At 42.2% G+C, this 23225-nt stretch overlaps 1 protein-coding gene across 8 annotated transcripts; it reads left to right on the forward strand.

Annotated features, from left to right (window-relative positions):
* Window positions 1–1306: 1306 nt before the first annotated feature.
* Window positions 1307–22187, forward strand: LETM2 (leucine zipper and EF-hand containing transmembrane protein 2). 8 transcript variants are annotated; one of them, XM_079778817.1, is made up of 11 exons: window positions 1307–2028; window positions 4342–4422; window positions 6051–6504; window positions 7121–7264; window positions 12521–12658; window positions 13110–13310; window positions 14902–15021; window positions 17675–17788; window positions 19584–19676; window positions 19991–20092; window positions 20839–22187. In XM_079778817.1, exons 2-11 carry the CDS (start codon window positions 4376–4378, stop codon window positions 20881–20883), a joined length of 1458 nt encoding a protein of 485 aa, XP_079634943.1. In that variant the 5' UTR covers window positions 1307–2028; window positions 4342–4375; the 3' UTR covers window positions 20884–22187. The 8 variants fall into 8 exon arrangements, with proteins under 8 accessions (XP_079634943.1, XP_079634945.1, XP_079634946.1 ...); XM_079778819.1 differs by having other exon boundaries at window positions 1308–2028; window positions 6122–6504; XM_079778821.1 differs by lacking the exon at window positions 1307–2028 and adding an exon at window positions 2573–2615 and having other exon boundaries at window positions 6122–6504.
* Window positions 22188–23225: the final 1038 nt, after the last annotated feature.

Below are 23225 nucleotides of genomic sequence, written 5' to 3' on the forward strand. Positions count from 1 at the left end.
ATCTAACATCTGAAGGCCAGAACATGCTTTCTCTTCTCCAAAGAAAATGAGCAAACAGGTCATTAAGACAGCAATCTAACAATCAGGGCCAGAGTTAGGGAGAAAAACATTTTGTTTCCTGTTTAAAGATTATAACTAAAAACTCCTTATGTTATAAATCACTTAACCCTGAAAGTAAAAACGTCACCAGTTCTAATAACAGGAGAAGGCGGACATTGCTTTGAACAAATGAATTTCAATAAGAAAGATTCTTAACCCTTCCCTTTGCAGAATAGGATTGCCAACATATGGCCATGGGAGAAAATCTAGCTCATCTTTCAAATAGTGATCTTAGAATCATGCATCTGGTTTATGAATACTTAATGATTTTCACTGTGCCTGGTTGTAAGTGAATACAATGCATGAATAAGAGTATTTCCCGGTATAAAATGCCCCCCGGGGAACTACTAAGAGGAATATTTTTGTATCCTTTATAATCTTTTCCAGAAAAGTATGTGTAGGAATCCCTTTCCACGTCCCGCATGGTTCAGGGTTCGAGTTCTGGAGAAGGGCCGCACACAAATGAAAGGAGACTTGAAGAAATTCAATTTGGCGATATGGGGGGCCAGGCGGTAGTCCAACTCTAGTGGGAGAACTACTACTGTTCTGGCCCTGCCATCCCTTTTATTGAGGCTTTGGGGAAAACACCTTAGGCAAGATAAACAGAAATGTACATGGGAAAAACAAAGGTGGAGGCTGCTTCAGCTAACAATGTCTCAACTAAAGGGTGAGTGGTTAGAGCAGTTAAGGTTTGTTCACCAGCCTTCCTGGCTTCCTGTCAACAGCTCTCTTTTAGTGAAACTGATTTGTTTCCGGCAAGTATGGGTACATGGTTGTGCAGTAATTAATTTACGAAATTAAGGTGACAATTATACCCTAGCCTTTTAGAGCTCATAATTTACTACCGGGAATTTTCAGGCAAAGAAAGCAAAGGTAAAAAGACCAAAGCTTTGTAGAATTTGTTAATTCTAGTAAACGTAGAACGTGAAGTGAAACCATTATGTGGAAAGTTGGGCATCAGACATGCACTAAGTGCCCTCTAGTGGCCAAACTGAAAAGTTTTGCCTAGTTAACAGTTAATTTAGTTGTTGTTAGCTGAAAAATGCTTTGTGAATTAAAAGCAGTTCTGTATTTAAAAACCAAACAAATAGCTAAAAAAAACCCCAAACCCTGACATTTAATATCCGTCATCTTTCATTCTTTAAATGTGCAGCCCAGATGACACATGTCAGCCAACATGTTAAGAGAAGTGTTCTCCGTGAGTTAGTCACTGGTGTTAGTCAAAGGAGAGCCACTAAAATTTTTTTCTTCCTTCTAGAGCCAGATAAAATCGGTGGGTAGAGATAACCAGGGAGCGAGAACGTTTCTAGATCTTTCACTTTCCCAAAATGGCTCAGTTGCTCATCCTAGAAACTGAAGTTCCCCCCCCCCCAACCTTCACAGCTACTATAATATATATTTTAAATATTATGAGATTTTAAAAGAAAATACTGAGCAGAAAATACCGGTTAAGAGAACATTTATAATGCATATTGAGATTACACAGCAGTCCAGTCTCGGTCCGGAGGGATGTTTTCTTTACCATTCCCGCCCTTTCTGCCACTCCCTCTTTCCACTGCTCCCTCCCCCGCAATTGCGCAGTTGGAGGGGGTGGGGGAAAGGAAGGAAAAACATAAAAAGTGATGTAATTCCTGATTCCAAGATGGTTACCATGGCGACTATCAGGCATATTGCGCTATCCGGAGAGTAAGAGCTACTTGAACCCAGCTTTCAGGGAAGGGTTTCGAGGAGGGCTGGTCCGCAACCTAGAGACTGTGGACAGGTAGGAAAATGTCGGTGTGGCCTTCCTCCCACCCCTGACCACAGAGCCTCCTTAAACTAAACCCCACAGGGAAGTCAGTCTTGTTGCCGGCGGGAGCCAGGCTTCGCCGCCCGCAGGGAAGCCACCGCGGAGGACACGCTCGCTCCGCAGAACCTGAGAGCCCATTGGTGAGTGATGTCGTCACTCCGGGTGGCGTCAGCGCGAGGAGAGAGGCGGAGCCATAGAGACGGCCGCGGGCCCTTCTAGCCTGGGGAGCTGGGGCGGGGGGCGTCGGGAAGGGGCCGGAGGACTGAGGCGGCCGTTCGCGGGAGCCGGCCGAGGAGGTAGGGGCGGGCCGGGCAGTGACTCGGAGGACCGCGCCCGCCTTTTCCCGGCAGAGTCCGCTCCCTCGGCTCCGGGTTCCCCCCGTCGGCGCCCAGTGTTCCCGACAGCTTCCAGTTGCCCAGCGCGCTCTCCTCGTCCCCTCGCCCGCCCAACAGCCTCGGAGCTCAGCCTCCGTCCCCCCCTCTTTCGTGCTTCCCTTCCTCCTTTCTCTTCTGTACCCCGCGTCCTGCTTCTCGTCTACCTTTCATCAACCCGGATCGCCAGCCAGGCTGGTGCTGCCTGCACCGCTCCCGCACCAAAATACTCCGGGAGGAACACTCCAGACCCCACCGCAGGAAGCACTGCCCGTCCACACCACGCGCGCAAAGGCCACCGGCCGAGGGAGGCGAGGGCGCCGGGCGCCCCAGGTCCTCCAGAGCCGGAAGCCCAGGTATCCGGCGGCTGCGGCTCGGCGTGCGGGCGTGGGCGGGGCGTGGGCGCAGGCGGGGCTCGCCGCCCGCCTGGGAAGTGGTTGCCCGCAGCCCGGAGCCCGGGTGCCCCGGGCCGGAGAGCGGGTTGGCCGCCGGATGGGGTCTGGTCTCCCTCCAGCAGGAGGACGCCCGTGCTGAGTCCGGGTTCGGGTGTTCCCAAGTATTAGTTGAACCCTTGATCAAAATGTCTGTTCTGTGGTTGAGGTTTCCGTCCACGAAAGACCCTGGTACTTTTCCCCCAGCGGCAGGGAAGCAGAGTTGGTGCTAAGATAGATACTAAGGCTCCTTGCTGCCCTTGGCTGAAAAGCGCCACGGGATGGAGGAAGGTTTCTGCGGAGCGTTTGTCAAGGTAGAAAGCTCTGCGGAGAATCACTAGCGCAGGAAGCCGGTTTACCTCCACTTGAACTATTAGCAGGTACCATGTACATCTGCACTGCTACTTCAATGAATACTTTCAATCTTTTTTAAAAAAAATAATTCGTTTTAATTTATGTATTTATTTATTTAATATATATTTTTATTGATTTCAGAAAGGAAGGGAGAGGGAGAGAGAGAGAGAAACATCAATGATGAGAGAGAATCATTGATTAGCTGCCTCCTGCACACCCCCCACTGGGGATTGAGCCTGCACCGGGGCATATACTCTGACCGGGAACCTCTTGGTTCATAGGTCTGCTCAACCCCTGAGCCATGCTGGCTGGGCAATAATCTATACTAATATACTAATAAGAGGGTGATATGCTAATTAGACTAGGAGACCTTCTGGGAGACCTCCCAGAAGTCCTTCTGGACAAAGCCATGGTGGCAGGCTGAGGCAGAGGTAATTAGGGGCGATCAGGCCAGGAGGGGCGGGCAGTTAGAGGCAAGCAGGCTGGGGGGGGGGGGCAGCTGGGGGTAATCAGGCTGGCAAGGAAGGGCAGTTGGGAGCGAGCAGGCCAGCAGGCAGAGTGGTTAGGGGCGATCAGGCAGGCAGGCAGGTGAGCAGATAGGAGCCAGCAGTCCCGGATTACAAGAGGGATGTCCGACTGCCACAGGGATCGGGCCTAAACCGGCAGTTGGACATCCCCCAAGGGGTCCCAAATTGGAGAGGGTGCAGGCTGGTTTGAGGGTCACCCCCCTCCCCCCGTGCACGAATTTCATGCACCAGGCCACTAGTTTGTTTTATATTTTAAAATATTGGCTCAGTGGATAGAGCGTCGGCCTGTGGACTGAAGGGTCCCGGGTTCGATTCCGGCCAAGGGCATGTGCCTGGGTTGCGGGCTCGGTCCCTGGTGGGGGGAATGCAGGAGGCAGCCAATCGGTGATTCTCTCTCATCATTGATGTTTCTGTCTCTCTCTCCTTCTCCCTTACTCTCTGAAATCAATAAAGAAATATTTTTTTTTAAAAAAAGAAAAGTATGTTTTTACTGAGAGAGAGAGAAAGAGAGAGAGAGAAACATTGATGTGAGGTTGCCTCCCCCATGCTGACAGGGACTGGGCCCCTGACCAGGAATCCACCGGTGACTTTTCCGTGCATAGGATGACTGCTCAATCAGCTGACCCACACTGACCAGGGCAGTACTTTACACCTTGAATAAAATAAGCAAATATTTTACCCTCGCAGTAGTTAAAAACACTTAAATCCTGATGCCTTTATAATTGATGTTTTTTCAAATACTGAATTGTTTACTTACTCCTTCTGCCTAGGTCCCTATGTTGACTAGTTGAAACAAATATAAATATGGCTGTCTACTGTTATAATAAAGTCTTAGTTATTGCCCGAACAAGGTAAGCCTTGGAATTTCTCTCCTGCCCCCAATATTAATGTGAACTTTATTCTTCTAGATGGAAAAGTATATGTAAAAAGATAGGCTTAGTACACAGTTAAAGCTTTGTTGTTTTTAACTGTGTTGGTTTTTAGGAAGCTGGCATTTTAATGTATTTAAACTTATCCCAAATTTTCAATATGCTTTAGAACTCAGCTGAGTCATTTTGTAGATGTGTAGTACAGGTAAGATAGAAGATGTAATGGTTTTAGAATGTCATTGATGAATATTACATGAGGCCCTTACATATAAAAAGGAGTCAAGTGATTGGCAAACAAGCCAGTCCTAGGGCTTATACCTGCCCCAGCAAGATCTGTTATCACTTATTTATTACAAAGAATATTCACCAAGAACTTACTATGTGCTGGATACATTGGACATATTCCCTTTTAGCCATTCAAAAAGTGTTAAATCTTGGCATGCTTCAAAAACAAAGAATGGAAAAAGCCATCTCTTTGCCAAAAGAAGTCTCGTTGCCAGGAATTTTCTTTGCCTAGATCATCTTATTTTAATTTTCAAACAGTCTGATGTGCTAGTCTAACTGAAGACTGTGAGCTATGGCAAAAGTAGAATGTAGAGATCCCTGACTGGGGTGCCCAATTCTAGTTCTTTTTAAAATATATATATTTTTTATTGATTTTTTTTACAGAGAGGAAGAGAGAGGGATAGAGAGTTAGAAACATCGATGAGAGAGAAACATCAATCAGCTGCCTCCTGCAAACCCCCTACTGGGGATGTGCCTGCAACCAAGGTACATGCCCTTGACCGGAATCGAACCTGGGACCCTTCAGTCCACAGGCCCATGCTCTATCCACTGAGTCAAACCAGTTAGGGCCCCAATGCTAGTTCTTATTCCTAAGGTTCTTCAGGAATCTTAGGTGAAGGCCATTTGGGTTGTAAGTGTCTCTTGCTTGAGGGAATCTATGGGCAGTACGTAGATAAGGCAATCTTATGTGATTGGTTAACCCAGTGGTCGGCAAACTGCGGCTCTTTGGCCCCTTGAGTGTGGCTCTTTCACAAAATACCACGTACCCTAATTAAGTTAATAACAATGTACCTACCTATATAGTTTAAGTTTAAAAAATTTGGCTCTCAAAAGAAATTTCAATCCTTGTACCGTTGATATTTGGCTCTGTTGACTAATGAGTTTGCCGACCACTGGGTTAACCCCCCAAAAGGACCTTGCACTGCTTTGTTCAAATAACATTCCTATTGTCAGTAGAGTAGGTGACAGCATAAGTCTTCCACCTGTTTTCTGGTAGTAGAAAGAGAAAGAACTTTCAAACATAACCCCTAGTGGGAAAATATTTGCTATTAGATTTTTAAATGAATAGTTGCAGATTTTCTAACTTCTAATATAGCAATTGTTCTTGGAATGAACTTACTAATATTTCTCGTAGAGTATATTATTCAACCATAAAGGTTACTGTTCTTCAACTGGGATAAAAAGCTATATTTCATTCACTAACGAACATCATCTGCTTTAAAATACAGACTTTAAAACTATTTATTTTAACCAGATACAGTATCTGTTTCTTTAAGTTTGTAATCGTTTGTGCTCAACTCAGAGGCTGTTGCTCTTTATTCCAGATTCCCTAGCCATTTTGTACATCCTACCTGCTCTTCTTCTTTCCCATCACTTGCATTTCTTCACTTGCCAGATTCCCATTTAAATAAAACGTATATGAAGAACTATGGAAGCAGGAAGTACTCCTATCCTAGTCAGTCAGGCAATGAAGGACATCACTCACGAACTAGGATAATACAAAAGCTACACACATCAGCTTGCTGGCTACAAAAGGTCCCTGGTGAACCTCAGCTGGAGCAAACCCCCCCAAAACCACAGGAGACAGGCTCTCAGCCCACAAAAGAAACTGGTGTGAAGACTAAGGAAGAAAAGCGATCTTATAGACAAAGAATTATGGATGAACTTAAATATTATTACAATGGATTCTATTTTCTTTGGATTGACACCAAAGTTGCTGTCAAAATGATTTGGAGGCTGTTGCATGGACAGATGCTGACCAGACGAGACAGACGAAGGGTAGGCAAGAATTCTATTTAAAAAAAAGAAAATGTAAAGTTAAAATGAACTATTTAGGAACCAAGTTTTAAACTCAACTTAAAATTCATTAAAAAAAAATCCCAAAGTAGGAATGGTAACTGATGGTAAAGATTGGGAATGTCTGAGTTTCTTACTTGTCTGCTACTGACTTACTGTACAACTGGAGGCAAAATTTTTAAATTTGTATATATTTGCCTATGGAATGGTTATACTTATGTTTTCTAATCTCTTCAAGGAGTTGAGAGGCTGCAGGTTTGATCTGTGCATCTGAAATACAAACTGTTGTTAATATATTAAGTATATGCATTAAAAAACAATTTTAACAGATACTATGTTATTAAAGTCCAGACCGCTAAGTTAGATGAAAGCTACAAGATACCAATAATATATTTTGATTGTTACAGATTTCCTTGAGGATATCCCATAAATGTTACTTCAGAGCTATGATAAAGAGGAAAATCCCACCTTTCCATTTTATAAACAGCTGCAGACTTTCAGAGCCAAAGCAGCCTTTTTAGTTTTAGGGGTTTCTGTTTTGTTTTGTTTTGGGCACATTCTAAAATAATGAATATTGCATATGCATTTAATTCTTTAGCTATTGAGGACTTGTGTTGATTTCTTCCGCTTGGTTCCATTTATGGTGTTCATAATTGTACCCTTCATGGAATTCTTATTACCAGTGTTTCTGAAATTCTTCCCAGAGATGTTGCCATCAACTTTTGAAAGTGAATCCAAAAAGGTATGTAGGAATTTTTAACTTTTAAAAAATCAATAGGCTTGCCTCAGTGTTTAGAGAAGTTTTTAGGTTTACAGAAAAATTGAACAGAAAGTACAGAGAATCCCCAGGTACCTCTTCCCCCTTTTCCACTGTTACTGACATCTTACATTAGTGTGGTACGTTTGTTACAACTGGAAGAACCAATACATTATCCATATATATAAAAGCCTAAGCAACCATTATGACTGGTCAACCGTTTGACCGGCCGCTATGATGCGCACTGACCACCAAGGGGCAGACACTCAATGCAGGAGCTGCCCCCCTGGTGGTCAGTGCGCTCCCATAGCTAACCTCCTGCAGTTGGCCAACCTCCCACAGCCCCTCCCCCGGGCCAGCCAGCCCCAATCAGCCCTGATTGGGACTGGGCAAGACAGCCCTAATTACCGGCCAGGCCGAGGGACCCCACCTGTACATGAATTCGTGCACCGAGCCTCTAGTGATTAATTAAAGCTCATACTCTACATTAGGGTTCACTCTTTGTGTGGTATAGTTTTATTGGTTTTGAAAAATGCATAATGTCACATATCCACCCTCACAGTGTCTTACTGCCCTGTGGTTCACATGTTTGTCCCTCTTCCCTCTATCCTTCAACCTGTGGCAACCATTGATCTTTTTACTGTCTCTATAGTTTTGCCTTTTCTAGAATGTCATATGGTTGGAATCATACAGTGTGTAGTTTTTTTTCCAGACTGGCTCCTTTGCCTTAGCAATATGTTTCCTCCATGTCTTTTCATGCCTCATTTTTTTTCTATCACTGCTTAATATTTCACTGTATGGATATGCCACAGTTTATTCATTTACCTATTGAAGGACATCTTGGTAGCTTCCAATTGTTGGCAATTATGAATAAAACTGCTAAAAATACCCATGTGTAGGTTTTTGTGTGGACATAAGCTTTCAACTCATTTGGGTAAATACCTAAGAGAACAGTTGCTGGATTGTATAGTAAAACTGTTTAGTTTTGAAATAAATCAATAAACTGTCTTCCAAAATAGCTGTATCATTTTGTATTCCCACTAGCAATGAATGAGAGTTTCTTTTGCTCTATATCTTCATCAGCATTTGTGTTGTAGTGCTTTGAGTATTAGCCATTCTAATAGGTGTGCAGTGGAATCTCATTGTTATTTTAATTTGTAATTCTTTAATGACATCTGATATGGAGCATCTTTTCATATGCTTGTTTGCCATCTATATATATATTTTTGAAAAATACATTTCTTTTGATTTCAGAGAGGAAGGGAAAGGGAGAGAGAGAGAGAAATATCAATGATGAGAGAGAATCATTGGTTGGCTGTCTCCTACAGGCCCCACACCGGGATCGAGCCTGCAACCCTGGCATGTTCCCTGACTGGGAATCGAACCCTGACCTCCTGGTTCTTAGGTTGACACTCTACCACTGAGCCATGCTGGCCAGGCCTATATATCTTCTTTGGGAAGGTGTCTGTTCAAATCTTTTGCCCACTTATTAATGGGGTTGTTCATTTTCTGATTGTTGGGATTTAAGAGTTCTTTGTATATTTTTGGATTCAAGTTCTTTATCAGATATCTGCTTTGCAAATATTTTCTTCCAGACTGTGGCTTGTCTTTTTCATCCCCTTAACAGTGTCTTTTGCAGAACAAATGTTTTAAATTTTAATAATGCACAACTTGATTTTTTTCTTTCTTGGATCGTGCTTTTGGTGTTGTATCTAAAAACTCTTGCCAATCCAAGGTCATCTAAGATTTTCTCCTAGGTGTCTTATAGTTTTGAGTCTATGATCCATGTTGAGTTAATTTACTTCATTATTTTCCTGAGGAAAGTTGTATAACACCTTTACTGCTTTGGGGTGGAGCAGCCACTTCCTCTTCACCATCACAGGTTTCTGGCTCTGCAGGATGGTGCTGCCCGGCGGGTGGCCGCCTTGCCAGATCTGCAGATCTGGGCAGTACATGTTCTTGCATCATGTACCGGATGCTGCTCAGGGCGCTGGGTGCTCTTGTTGATGGTGGTCCACAGGTACGTGGCCGGCTTTTGCTGGCCGCCTCTCCGCCTCAGAATGACCACCACACCCTTGCCATGGGCCTGCTGGCTCCACATCCGCCGTCTTGCTGTGAATCAGCCCGTTGTTGCGCTGTTGTGGAAGGAGTTGTGGGCCTTCAGATTGTTGGGTTTCCTGCTGTCAGTCTGCTTGTTCCACTTGATCAGGAAGCTGGAGCAGTTCCCTACACCATCCATTGCAGGTGGGCAGACCTGGCGGCAGCTCCTCTTGGCCAAAGACAGAGGTGTAACTTCAGTGCCAAGAGTCATTTTTTTTTTTACATGTGCTACCCTTCTCCATTGAACTTTAATTTGTTTTTAACTGTTGAAAAATAAAGCAGCCCTAGTCGGTTTGACTCAGTGATTAGAGTATCCACCTGTGGACTGAAGGGTCGTGGGTTCAATTCCAATCAAGGGCACTTACCTCGGTTGCTGGCTCGATTCCGGCCTGGGCGCGTGCAGGAGGCAACCAACCGATGTGAGATTCCCTACCTTCTGCTCTCTAAAAATCAGTGGAAAAAATATCCTCAGATGAGAATTAACAAACAAGCAAACAATCACAAACAAAAAAGCAAACATAAACCAACTGTTATTTCAGTGACTGGTTGAATGGCAGGCATGATTGATTCAGTCGAATAGACCCGTCAGTGCTTTTGAATAGTCTCTGAGAAGAGGGTGTCCTCATTTGATGGTCACTGAGAAGGCGATGAGTGAGAAAACAGAGGCAGCTCCTTCATTCTCTTTATTCTGTGCCGCTCTACTAGACAGTGGTATGAAGATATGAACACAATATTATGAGGGGACAAACAGGACAAGTTTTAAATCAGATTGGGAAATGTTTGACAGAAGAGGTAACTGTGGAACCCAGTGTTGGAAAGGTGTTCTGGATAGGAAGAATAACACTTAAAATGGTTTAATGGTGTAAAAGTATGACATAACTGCAGACCACTGATTGGTTGTTTATGGTTGGAATACAAGAGGATCAATGGTAGATGAGACAAGAGTGATATGTTGGATCAGGTTGGACAGCATCTACCACCCTATGAAATTCAGACTTTACCTTAGGTGGTCAGTGATGGAAGGTAAATTTCGGCAGGTGGTGGGTAACATGATTAGGTCTGTGTTTTAGAAAAATAATTTTGCTGGCAGGAAGGATTGAAGAGAGCAGAGCCAAGGGGGAGGGTGGGCAGAGGGAGGGAATCAGCTAGAATGCTATTGTAATAGTAAGAGAGAGGACCAAGCCTAAATTATGAACATGGCATTAGAAATAAAAACTTGAAGATAGATTTGATGGACATTGAAAGCATAGAATCAAATTGCAATATATAACTTCTCGGCAGTGATTTAATTTACTTACATTAAGAGTAATTAGGATCTAGAATTAATACCATGGGATTCTAAGGAAAGTGTTAGTGAATGCAGGAAGATGGGGCAGGGGGAGAGGGATAGAAGTGATTTACCTAAATATTCCTCTTAGCTCAACACTACTTATTCCTGAACATACATATATACACATCATGGACACAGTCCTAGAAAATTCTTTCTTGTTTTCTTTGTTCCATGAAAAGAGAGACAAACAAGAGTGCTAGCTTTCTGTTTACATCGGAGCACAGTACCATGCATTTCTCTTTCATAGTACTTCTCAGTTATACTTTTACATCCATTTGTGGAGTTACTAGTTTATCTTTAGTCACTTTTTGTCTTTCCCATTAGACTAGAAGTTCCATAACTGTTTTTGCTCAGTTTTTCTCTAGCACATGGTAGATGCTCAATAAGTGGACAGATGGATGGATATGGATATGTATTTAAAATATATTTTTATTGATTTCAGAGAGGAAGGGAGAGAGAGAGAAAGATAGAAACATCAATGATGAGAGAGAATCATTGATTGGCTACCTTCTGCACACCCCACACTGGGGATTGAGCTCACAACCGGGCATGTGCCCTGACCAGGAATTGAATCATGACCTCCTGGTTCATAGATCGATGCTCTATATTGATGTGTATATGGATATGGATACAGTTGAGACATCCCTTGAGGGGTCCCAGTTTGGAGAGGATGCAGGCTGGGCTGAGGGACACCCCCCCTCGTGCATGAGTTTTGTGCACCGGGCCTCTAGTTTTAAATATATTTTTATTAATTTCAGAGATGAAGGGAGAGAGATAGAAACATCAATGATGAGAGAGAAACATTGGTTGGATGCCTCCTGAATGCCCCTTCTGGGGATCGAGCCCACAACCCGGGCATGTGTCCTTGACCAGAATTGAACCCAGGACTCTTCAGGTCGAGGCTCTATCTACTGAGCAAAACCAGCTAAAGCAAGAAATAGTATCTCATTTATAAGTAACTCAGACAATGCAAGTGTCTGTCAGTAGACAAGTGGATTAAAAAGCTGTAGTACTGGTACATACATACAATGGAATATTACTCAGCCATAAAAAAGAATGCAATGTTACTATTTGTGACTGCATGGGTGGACCTTGAGGGTATTAAGCTAAGTGAAATAAGTCAGTCAGAGAATGACAAATACCATATGATTTCAGTTACATGTAAAATCTAAAGAGCAAAAGAAATGATTAAACAAAACAGAAACAGACCCATAGATGTGGAGAACAGATTGCTGGTTGCCAGAGGGGAGAGGGGTTGGGAGTTGGGTGAAAAAGGTGAAAGGAGTAAGTATTACTAATTGGTGGTTACAGAATAATCATGGGATGTGAAGTATAGCATAGGAAATATAATCAATAATATTGTAATAACTATTTTGGTGCCAGGTGGGTGTTTGAAATATCGGGAAGATTGTGTAACGTATATGATTGTCTAACCACTATACTGTACATCTGTAATTAATACAAAATAGTGTTGACTATAAACTGTAGTTGAAAAATAAAATGTAAAAAAGGGAATAGTATCTCATTCTAAATACTGACAATGCCTATAATTGAGGGGACATTTTGGATCTATCAAATATTTATGATCATTAGCAATAAATAAAAGGTAAAATTAAGGAGATAAGTTGCAAACAGAGACTGCTTTTTATTTGCTCTGGTTCTCACAGAAAACATTCAATTAGGTTTGAGAATAATATTGATACATGAAATAGGGATGAACAAGAACAAGGTAACAGTTCTTTTTCTTGCATCTTTATCTACCAAGTTGTAATCATGAAGGACTGATTAACTTTTCCTCTTCTATTATTAAGGAAGAAAAACAGAGAAAGAAAATGGCTGCAAAGTTGAAACTAGCAAGATTTCTTCAAGAAACAATTACAGAAATGGCAAAGAGGAACAGGACCAAGCTGGGAGAGGCCTCTATGCAGTTCTCATCCTATGTCGAACAGGTGTCAGTCTTTGATATAATACCAAACAACTTCTGGGCTGGGAATTTTATGAAATATGCATGTTATCATGGATCTTACAAATTGTTTATAGTCTTTGAATTTGCAAATCTAAGTCATATAGATATAAAATTGCAAATGTTTATAGTTTTGTGGGTTTTTTTTTTTTTTTTTCAGAAATATCTATCTTAAAGCAGCCAATGTGCTGAAGACAATGATAACTTCTTGGAAAGAACAGAATTAGGCAAATGTTTGAACTATTCCTGATTTTTCAGTTGATTTAGGCTGACTTCAGATTTCTTTACTTCTCTTTGTACCACAGGGCCCATTTCTAGACCTAAGATAGAATCTATAAATGCTTTGATATGTCTTTCAAATAGTCTACTGGGAAAGTTAAATTAAGTAGGAAACACATTTTAATTGTTTAATCGAGCCCGTTTGTCCCACTGCCTAGGTCCAAATAGGCCACAAGCCCAGCACAAAGGAGATAGTTCGCTTTTCCAAACTATTTGAAGATGAGCTAACCCTGAAGCACTTAGATCGACCACAGCTGGTTGCCCTTTGCAAACTGCTAGAACTGCAATATTTTGGAACCAACAATTTGCTCCGCTTTCAGCTTCGGATGAAACTGAAGTCTATAAAGGCAGATGATGAAGTAAGAGCTTAACTCTATCTCTAGGGAATTAGCAAGGCTTTGGGAGATATCTTAGGATGGCTTTGTGATAAAGTGCAGTATCTTCTGTTAGGTCTGCTCATGGACTGGTTCTAGGAAAAGGAGTGGTTTTAACAACCATTACCATGACAACCTGAACCTTGATTACTCATTTTAGGAGTTACTGTACTCTGACCCATTTTCTTGAGAACGCCATTATAAGCAATTAGTAATTTGGAAGTCTTAGCTGGGCCTAATCTAAAGCAGTTAGGACCCACTGGGAAGGAACGGCAGCCCAGTAGATTCCTGAGTCTTCCGCTAAGGACAGGACTCCACCCCCACACCTCTGCTCCCTTCCCGCAGAGCTGGTGCCAAAGTAAATGTTCTGCTGGGTGAGCTGGCTTGGTAAGAAGGGGTGGCAAGACAGGGAGGGAAAGCAGCGCCTAGACATCTGTGAAAGAAAGGCACAATTTGGACTATAACTACTAATTAGACTCCTTTAAAAAATGGAAAGAATCTTCCTTGAATCTGTATCAGCTGCTTTAAAGTATTCTGCCCTAGCTGGTTTGGCTCAGTGGGTAGAGCATCGGCCTGTGGACTAAAGGGTTCCGGGTTCAATTCCAGTCAAAAGCACATGCCTGGGTTGCGGGCTCGATCCCTAGTAGGGAGCGAGCAGGAGGCAGCCAGTCAGTGATTCTCATAATTGATGTTTCTATCTCCCTCTCCCTCTCCCTTCCTCTCTGAAATTTAAAAAAAAAGAAAAAAAAAAGTATTTTTCTTTAAAAAAGCATTCTGCCTGCGGGAGCAGGATTCTCAGAACTGAGATGCACGATCCCACTGGCCCCATTTAGATTTCATTTGTTTTCAGAACTTCAGAATAAATAATACTGGTCCCAGGAGTATCCTAGTTTTGTGTCACACCAAGCAGAAACGGTGTTATTTACTGAGGGAGTTTTGTGGACCAGAGAGTTAAGGCCATTCCTGGGGTGTTGGTGGGGGACAGTGGGGGAAAGAATACCACTGGGACAGGCAACAGATGGTACATAGAAAGCTTTTCAAGTGAAATATTTTCTAAATGAAACCGAAAGCTGCCATGAAAGGGAAGAGTAGAGATGTCACAAGTAGGCAAATGCAAATCAAGAGGGAAAATAATTACTTTGGTGACAGTGTTGAGAAGTTATGTAAATATCTTTGATATTATTAACTAGAGGCCCGGTGCATGAATTTGTGCACAGGTGGGGTCTGACTGGCCCCGCCCCCGATCAGGATGGGGAGGGTGATGGGGGCAGGGCCAGCTGGGGGGAGGGGCTGCAGGAGGTTGGCCGGCCAGCCCCGCCCCCTGGTCAAACTCCCGGTCGAGGGGACAATTTGCATATTAGGCTTTTATTATATAGGATACCTTTTGGCAGGATGCCCTTCATCTCAACTGCCACACCTTCCTAAGTCACCTTGTTTTTATAGGTGGCTGGCCTTTGCAGCAGTCAGTATGGGCACTAAGTGTTGGAAGCATCAGATCCTGTGTTTCCCCTGACTAATTGGAGTTAGGTGAAACCGGAACCAGAAGATCCAACACCATTCCTTACATTTCTTTCAGGTAATTGCCAAAGAAGGGGTGAGTGCTTTGAGTGTGCCAGAACTACAAGCTGCCTGTAGGGCCCGAGGGATGAGATCACTGGGTCTCACTGAGGAACAACTGATCCAGCAGCTCACAGAGGCAAGTAGCAGCTTTCCTGGGCCTTTTCACTGGCTCTCTTCCCTACACATGGAAGACTTATTTTGTGATTGCTACGTTGCAAGTGAACCATCTTACCTAATTTGCTTTATTTAATTGAGCGGTGGGATACCAAAGCAGCTAGATTTTTGGACTGAGACGAAGTACGGTATTAGTTTTCTATGAATGCATAACAAATAATCACATTTACTGGCTTAAAACAACGCCCATTTATTTGCTCCTGGTCCTGTAGGTCAGCGGTGCAGGCTGCGTTCCTTTCTGGAGACTGTGGGGAGACCCCACTTCCAAGCTCATTCCACTTGTTGGCTGAATTTAGTTCTGAATTTAGCTGCAGGACCGAGGAGCTTGTTTCCTCACTGGCTGTCAGCCCTGGACTACTCAGTCCTGGAGGCCACCAGCATTCCTTAACCTCTAGGTCGCCTCCATCTGCAAAGAACTTCTCATATGCCAATCTCCCACATGCTTTAAATCTCCGAGTTCCTTTGTTTTTGATAGTTCCCAATTTAAAGGTCTCATGTGATTAGGTGAGGCCTACCGGATAATCTTCCCATCTTAAGGTTAACGGACTTGGGACCTTAATTATATCTGCAAAATCCCTTCATAGTAGCACCAAATTAGTGTTTGAATGAATAACTGGGGGAAGCTGTGGGTGCATGAGGGACTGGAAATCTCGGGGCCACCTTAGAATTTTGCCTACTCCAGGTCTTGTAAGGACCTGGGCAGTTCTGAGAATCCTGCTCCCACAGGCAGAATGCTTTTTTTTTTTTTTAATCCTTTTTTTTTTTTTTAAATAAAGGCCTGCCATGTGTGTGACTCTGTCTGGAGGTGTAGCCTTGCCTGCGGCTCACCTGGACTGCTGTCCCAGTTAGTGCCCGAACCAATGTAAACTGTTAGCTTTGGTATCCGATGTTTAACATTTTCCCTCAGATAACATATATGTTAACTAAATTTAATGCCTTTTTTTTTTTTTCAAGTTACAAGAGAAAGTGTTTTGAGAAAGTTACAGAGGGGGTAGAAGTGAACCAGCTGGGCTGGGTAGGCTCAGGAGACAAGTTACAGAGGCAGAAGGGCCCTTGGAGCTAAGGCGAGAGAAAGGCAAAGGTTACACACCGAGGGGGGGCGAGGGGGAAGAGAAAGCTGTGGGTGTGCTCCTGAGGGGGAGCGTGCACCTACATGTAATGCTTTAAAATAAAGGAGTAACTCCTATTAAGGTTCTCATTCCTATAACTGTAAAAGGTGCTATAAAGTGTACACAAGTTATTTTGGGACAGGAGCCATGGCTGTGACTTTGAAACCATGTCAGGTACTTTTTCCTCTTACATGTTGGACCTGCTCTGGTTGGCAGGTGGACATATTGTAGAGAGTTAGGAAAATAAATTATTTCTGGAACAGAGTGCATTAAGTGGGTTCAACTCTCAAGTTACTTTCTTGCAGGGGTGTGTCATTTTACAATCCCACTACAAGGGAGTGAAGATGCTAATCCAACCACGTGATATGCAGCACTATGAATTATTTAAAAATCCTGTGTTAGAATATGGGCATACACTTCCTAGAAAGGAAAATAAAAGTAGTAAACATGAGCCATCTTAACTTCATAATAAGATAAAACTATGAGACTCCACATCCACTCTGGCAAAGACCAGAGTTTGATAACATGCCATGTTGGTGAGGCTGTGGGAAGAGGGACACTCATGTATTGTTGGTAAAAATGTCCATGGGGGTTTGGCATTATCTTTCAAATCTTAAAAGTACATTTACTTTGACCTAGCAATTTCACTTCTAGCAATTTATCCTATGTTCTTGCACATGTGCAAAATGACATATTAAAAGATGATCCATTGCAGCACTGTCTGTAACAGCAAAAGATTAGAAACTGCCTAAAATTCATTATCAGGAGTATAATCAAATAAATCATGGCATTTCCATACAGTGGAATCCTTTACAGATGTTTAAAAAGGAGGCAGCTCTATATCTACTTATATGAATCAATCTGCAGGATGAAATATTTCAGTAAAAAAAAGCAAGGACAAAAGTGTGTATCTCACCCTTTGTGTATAGATAAAAAAGATATATTTGTATGGGCGTAGGATATCTCTGGAAGGTTGTATTAGGAATTGGTACCAGTATTAGGAATTACTTTAGGGAGGGAAACAGGATAGCAAGAGGGGTAGAAGGCAGGCTTATTTTTATTGATTTCATTTGATCTTTTGAATTTTGTCTTGTGCATATATTATTGATCTAAAAAATATATGTATTTTAAAGCTTGGCCAATCTGGTACTTGAAAACTTACATCTCATTCGCATTTTAATGTTCATTTCTTTGGTTATGAATGAGGTTGACTTATTTTTTAACATCTACTTTGTGTCCAAGAGAAGATACTTAGCTTCTTTGATCCACAGTTGGTTTGAGAGTTTAATGAAAAATTCTTTCTCTGACTCTGAGAGGATCTCACCGGAGGGGAGGGGGCTGCTATCCAACTACTGGTGCCAAAGCCAGGAGACGAACGTTCTTATCCTCATTCTGCCATGAGTTATCAGCATGAGCCTGGGGAAGCTGTAAAGCCAGGAAAGCAGTAGATGATCCTGGGTCACACCCAGGTCTCCCATTCTGTGATTTTCATGTTTTATTCCCCAGTGGCAGGACCTCCACCTGAAGGAGAACGTCCCCCCTTCTCTTTTGCTCCTGTCACGAACCTTCTATCTGATAGATGTGAAGCCAAAGCCAATTGAGATCCCACTAAGTGGAGAGGTGAGTAACTGGGCTCAGAGTCCTCTCCCCAAATCTCTTATTTCCTATTGTAGTCAGAGTAGGCATTTCTTTTGGAATTTTGGTCAACTGGCCTTAAAATCCTTTTTAATTTCCTAAAAAAATATTAAAATCACTGAAACTATCTCTAGCTATAGGGATGTGACTGCCTTTGATCCCAGCTTGATTTGGTTTTACTAACAGATGTCCAGATCATTCCTTCTCATTAACTATCTAGTCTTCAGACTGTTTTCACCACTTTCTCCTTTGAGACTGAATGGCTCTTGTTCTATTACATCTATTTCATTTGTCCAGATTCCTATTAATTTTTAAGCAGTGAATGGCCAATTTAGAATCTAAACTTTTGGTCTTTCTACAACTTATTGTCTTAATCTTTGTTGTTGCCTTTAACTCAGTAGCCTTTTTTTCTCCTGGTATTTTACTGAGAACCCAGGACTGGCCCCATCACTAGAGCATCTTGCTCTGGGTCCACTAGAAAGGGCCTCTCACTGTTCTACTTTGTGGCTTCTTGTCTAATCAGAACCTACCTGGGTGAGAAAGGAAAAGACCTAGAGAGCATGCTGCACATGTGGTTTAGTAGATTAGATGAAATATTCTGGAGTGAGGACCAACCATTTTAAATCTTAGTTATGCTGTTGACTCTTTGGACAAGCCAAGGAAAATGATATGAAGTCCAGCATGAAAAATACACTTCAGGAGACCCCATCTTGCTTTCCCTTTGCAGAGTTCCAGAGACTAATCTGGATGTGGGCTTTGTCCAGGAAGGATTCTAGGGAGACTAGGTAGGAGCAATTTTGGAGCACAGACCTTGTTCATAAAAAGGCAGGCTATTGGGTTCTTCTTCTTACTCTATCTTTGGTCTTCAAGACAGATCAAAGTTATCTGTCATTCATTGACTGCTGGCAGGAGCAAGGAAATCTTGGAATAGCACAATGTCTCAGAGCTAAATTTGCGTTCTCAGACTTATTGTAGATGGGCAGAAACTCTTTATCCAGATGTTGTTTTCTGGAATGATTGAGAAAGACCTGGGAATTAAGGACAAAATGACAAGCTCCTAGGCATTTTATTGCTTTGCATTTTAAAAAACCCCAATTTTAAAACTTCTGTTCTCCATATGTACAAAATGAAAACAAGTAGCATGCTAGGTTCTATAAAAATTTAGAGACATCAAATATTCTATAATTTTGGATATACGTAGCCCTTTTCCCTCCAAAGTACACAAAGAAATTACTTATTTCCAAAGAGCAGTGATATATTTTTCAAATCTAATTAATATAATTCTTAAAGACAAGTTAGTTATCTATTCTAGAATGCCACCCTCTCCCTCCATTTTCCTTGTTTTATAGGAACTTCTATTAAGCAGCACCTACCATTTAAATAATTTTTATCATTAGAAGCCAGCAATGATAAATGTCAATTTTGACCAAGTAATATCCATGCCATTAGAAATAGATGAGTAATTGAGAAATGGCACCTTTTTTGAGACTAGAATACCACCAGAATTGGCCAACCAGTAGCTTGTTAATGATTGAAGACTTTAAATACTAGAATCTATTTAGAGTGCAACTTGTGTTTAAAGCTGCAAGATAAATAATACTAAGTTGCTATTTCAGGGACATACTTCATATGTTACTCATAAAGGGTATAGGGTTGGAGCAAGTTAGGGATTTAGTGGAAAGTGAATTGTTCTAGAAAGCATTGACTACTTACTGTGGAAGTGCTTCTGAGTTTCAGGAAGAGCAGAAAGTTCATGCTTACGTAACATCTCTCTCCCTAGGCTCCGAAGACAGATAGTACTGTGGAATCACCTACTTCACCTGAATCTAAAGAGAACTTGGTGGACTTAGCACCTCAACTGAAGGGAACTAAGGTTACACCATTACTTTTCATATGATTAATTAGGTTAAACATGAAAATAAGTTCATTTCTCTATTTGTAACCCCCTTAATGGAACTGAACTTCAATGGTGTTCTTTAATAAGTAATATTTGTTGTATTATTCGCTGTTTCTAAGAAAGTTCAACATTTTGCTGTATGTAATTAGGTTCCAGATTTTGCCTCTTGAGTCCTGTGCCAGAATCTGAAGTAGTTGTTGCAGGTTCCTGGTAGTCATGGCAATAGGACTCTTGATCTCATGCACATTTTTTTAAAACCAGTAACCCAACTCTCAATTCTGATGTTTAAGGATGAAAAGTTTATGCAACTGCCACCAATTACATCATCACCCATAACACCATCAACACCTATTTCATTACCTAAAGGATCCGTGACTTCTGCTAAAGAAGCTGTAAGTATTACCTAAAAAGAAAAAAGAAAATCCCTTTCCCTCTAGTTCTTTTTAAGGGCAGTGAAAATCTAGAATCATAGCTATTGTAAAACACTGCACAGTCCTTGTTTTCTGCAGTTCTTCCTGTCATTCAAACAGGAAGCTGTAGGCTGAATTTTAGTCATCTTATAACCACTACATTTTTTAAACTCAATTATCCAAAAGTGAAAAAAAAATCAACCAATGCAACTGTGGATCAGACCTAAACATGTTAAGTCTAGAAGCTAATTACAATATAGACAGATTCTTATTTTCCTTTGTGCCAGATGGAAATAGTTCCCATATGTTGTATATTTCACACAGGATTCATGTCAGGAGATACTAACAGGAAAGCAATTTAAATCTTAGGAGAAATGCTTGTAAATAACAAATTACTTATCTATTTTTCCATTTGGATAAAGGAATTTGGGGCAAGAGAAAAACGCATAATACAAGTAAACAGTAGATGGGTCATAGGAGAGTTGAACTGTGTAGTGAGCGGCTCTCCTGGCTCCTGAGGACCAAAGAGCACCAGGGAAGTCAGATGGGGCAAATTGCATCGAGGCCTGGTTTGCAAGTCTTTATTTTTATTACCAAGGTAAATTATAAACTCAGATTTGACCTTGTGGTCTGTCATTATTTTGATTAAGAAAACCAAAGAGTAACTCCTAAAGAACTTAAACATCTAATTGTGACCAGGGGTTAACGTCCTTATGTTTTGTACCTAGACGCTCCAGGCCAAATCACAAGACAACCCAGAGCAGCACCACTAGTTCCAAAGGAGCATAAGGACCCCTGGAGGATGAAGCTCACGCTCTCAACTTCCTGCCCTCAGCAGTGGCATTCATAAAGGACCTCCCAGCTAAGACTGGGTCTAGTTTGAATAGAGGATCAGGGGCAGTCCTTTGAGATCTTGTAAACACTCCAGATGATGTCAGCAGTCAGACCAAGTTCAGACCATTTAGAAAACTATAATTGCAAAGCCCATTTCCTCTGTGTCATTATGTCATCCCACTAAACTTTGTGTAAAGCACCCCCCCACCCCATGTTGTTTTTAACAGCTTCATATTTGTGCCCATTTCCTCCCTTTAGGGGAGGAAATTTTTTTGCATAATGGAATCAGCTTAGTCCTTAGACAACAACTCTGCCTCCTATGACTTGGCAACCTGAGTAAGAACTTGGAAAACTCCAAAAACCATTGTGAGAGCACCTCACCAACTCTTTCAGAGTGACCCACCGGTAGGAACAGTGCTCTGGAAACAAAGTGCTTGTGAGATGGAATGGATATTCCTCAGTGAGGACTTTCTGGATATAAAGAAAAAACTTCCTGGAGAATAAAATGGGGAATTAGACTGGCAATCAAAAAAGGTTTGGCTGCTGCTCGGCTGTTCTGAGACTTCCCCTCTGGGTCTGCAGGAATCTGGGAGGCTGCCATGATTCTAGCACATATGGCTTTCATTAGCCACCATTTTGCTAGGAAGCATAATTAAGGGTTTAAGACTTAACCATTTGTTTGTGCTGGGTGTGTGTTTTTCTGGTCTGTTTGTCTTTCACAAACAAGACTATTTATTAGTCATAGGGGTAGTTAAAGTCTGATATAATCCCTATGCTACCCAGTAACAAATATTATGTTCAGATATTTGCTTGGTGTTTTCTGTATTGTCAAAACGGAAAAAAACAACATAATAGATTGCTGTGCAGCTGACCCACAGCCTTTTTCCCTTGGGGAGCGCTTAGGAGGGAAAAGGTATTTCGGCCCGTGGGTGATGAAATTAGATCTCTTTACTTGCTGTGAAATTGAAAGCAGTTGGATGGGAATCAGTCAAACTAAATAAAATGCAAATATCCTTGTCTGGGATCACCTAAATGAGGACAGTCATCAGCATTTCACAGCAAGGATATGTGCTTTTATAAGCTTCCTAAACCTCCTCTCCCCGAGAAGACAAGCCCCACCATGTCCTGCTCATGAACTCCGCCCTGTTCCTTGAGAAGAATGAATCCCTACTACGCAGCATTCCATGGATCTCCCCATTGGACTAACAAGGTGATTCATAATAAATGTCCCCCCTTTTAAAATGATGGGTGTTTATTTTAATTAGTTCGAATTTCAAGTGTTGACTGTGGGAAAGGGATTAGCTACTTAACTTGTTGAATCCTGTTCAGGTTGAATGATTCATATCTGCTGTTGGACTACAATCTTTCTGGCTTTCCCTATGAGCCGATTAAGAATGATTAAGTCAAGGGGCCCCTGGTCAGTGGGATTATTAGCCGAGTGAGAATGAGTAGGTCAAGGGGCCCCTGGTCACTTTTGGCCCCAGTTGGCCTTCACCCATTTTTGCTTCATAAACAGGCATGTAAGACACGTGATACACCTCTCTTCCCCTTCTTATGATAGTAGCTCAGAGAAGTCAAGGTAGTAAGTAGTTCCTTTTGTTCTCATCACTTAGAGGGGGTGGCTGTTGGGTTCCATGATTGTTAGACCTAGCCCCATGCTGAGATGGAGTTAGTGGTGTTCAGAGAAATGATTAACTGGAGGGGGAGGGGGGCTGATTTGTAACACTTGCCAATTCCAGTGATGTAAATAATCCCACACAGTTGATTTCAAGCCACCAACAGGTCACTGAACACCAGTTGGGAAAAGATGTACACCATTGGCTCAAGAACCAGTCCCAGCACACTACTAACTTTAGTGCCTACCGGAGCAACAAGAAACAAACTTCTAGTCGTCATGCTCACTAAATGCATCACTTTTGTGCACCAGAAGCATAAATGGTTCTAAATTCTGTTACTTGTCTAAAACTGAGTCTTCCTGAACACTTGGGTTCTTGCTGACCTTCCCTTTCCCTGGCTCTCAACTGAAGGAGTGGAAGGCTGTGCCAGGTTGCTGCAAAGCTCTCTCCCTTCCTGGTTCTCTTCCCTGCAGATGCGTATACCTCAGTGTATCAGCTGCTACTAAACCCACTGAGTATAATTTTAGGAACTTTCTGGAACCCGATCTGAGTGGTGGTTATAGACATGGCCTGTATCTTAGACATTGAGAATTCTGTTCCAGGTAGGTATCAGTGGCACTTGACATCCACGGAGTCATATTGGTGATATCCAATAAATGCTCAGT

The sequence above is a fragment of the Cnephaeus nilssonii genome, assembly GCF_951640355.1.
Source record: "Cnephaeus nilssonii genome assembly, chromosome: 8".
Classification (NCBI taxonomy): domain Eukaryota; kingdom Metazoa; phylum Chordata; class Mammalia; order Chiroptera; family Vespertilionidae; genus Cnephaeus; species Cnephaeus nilssonii.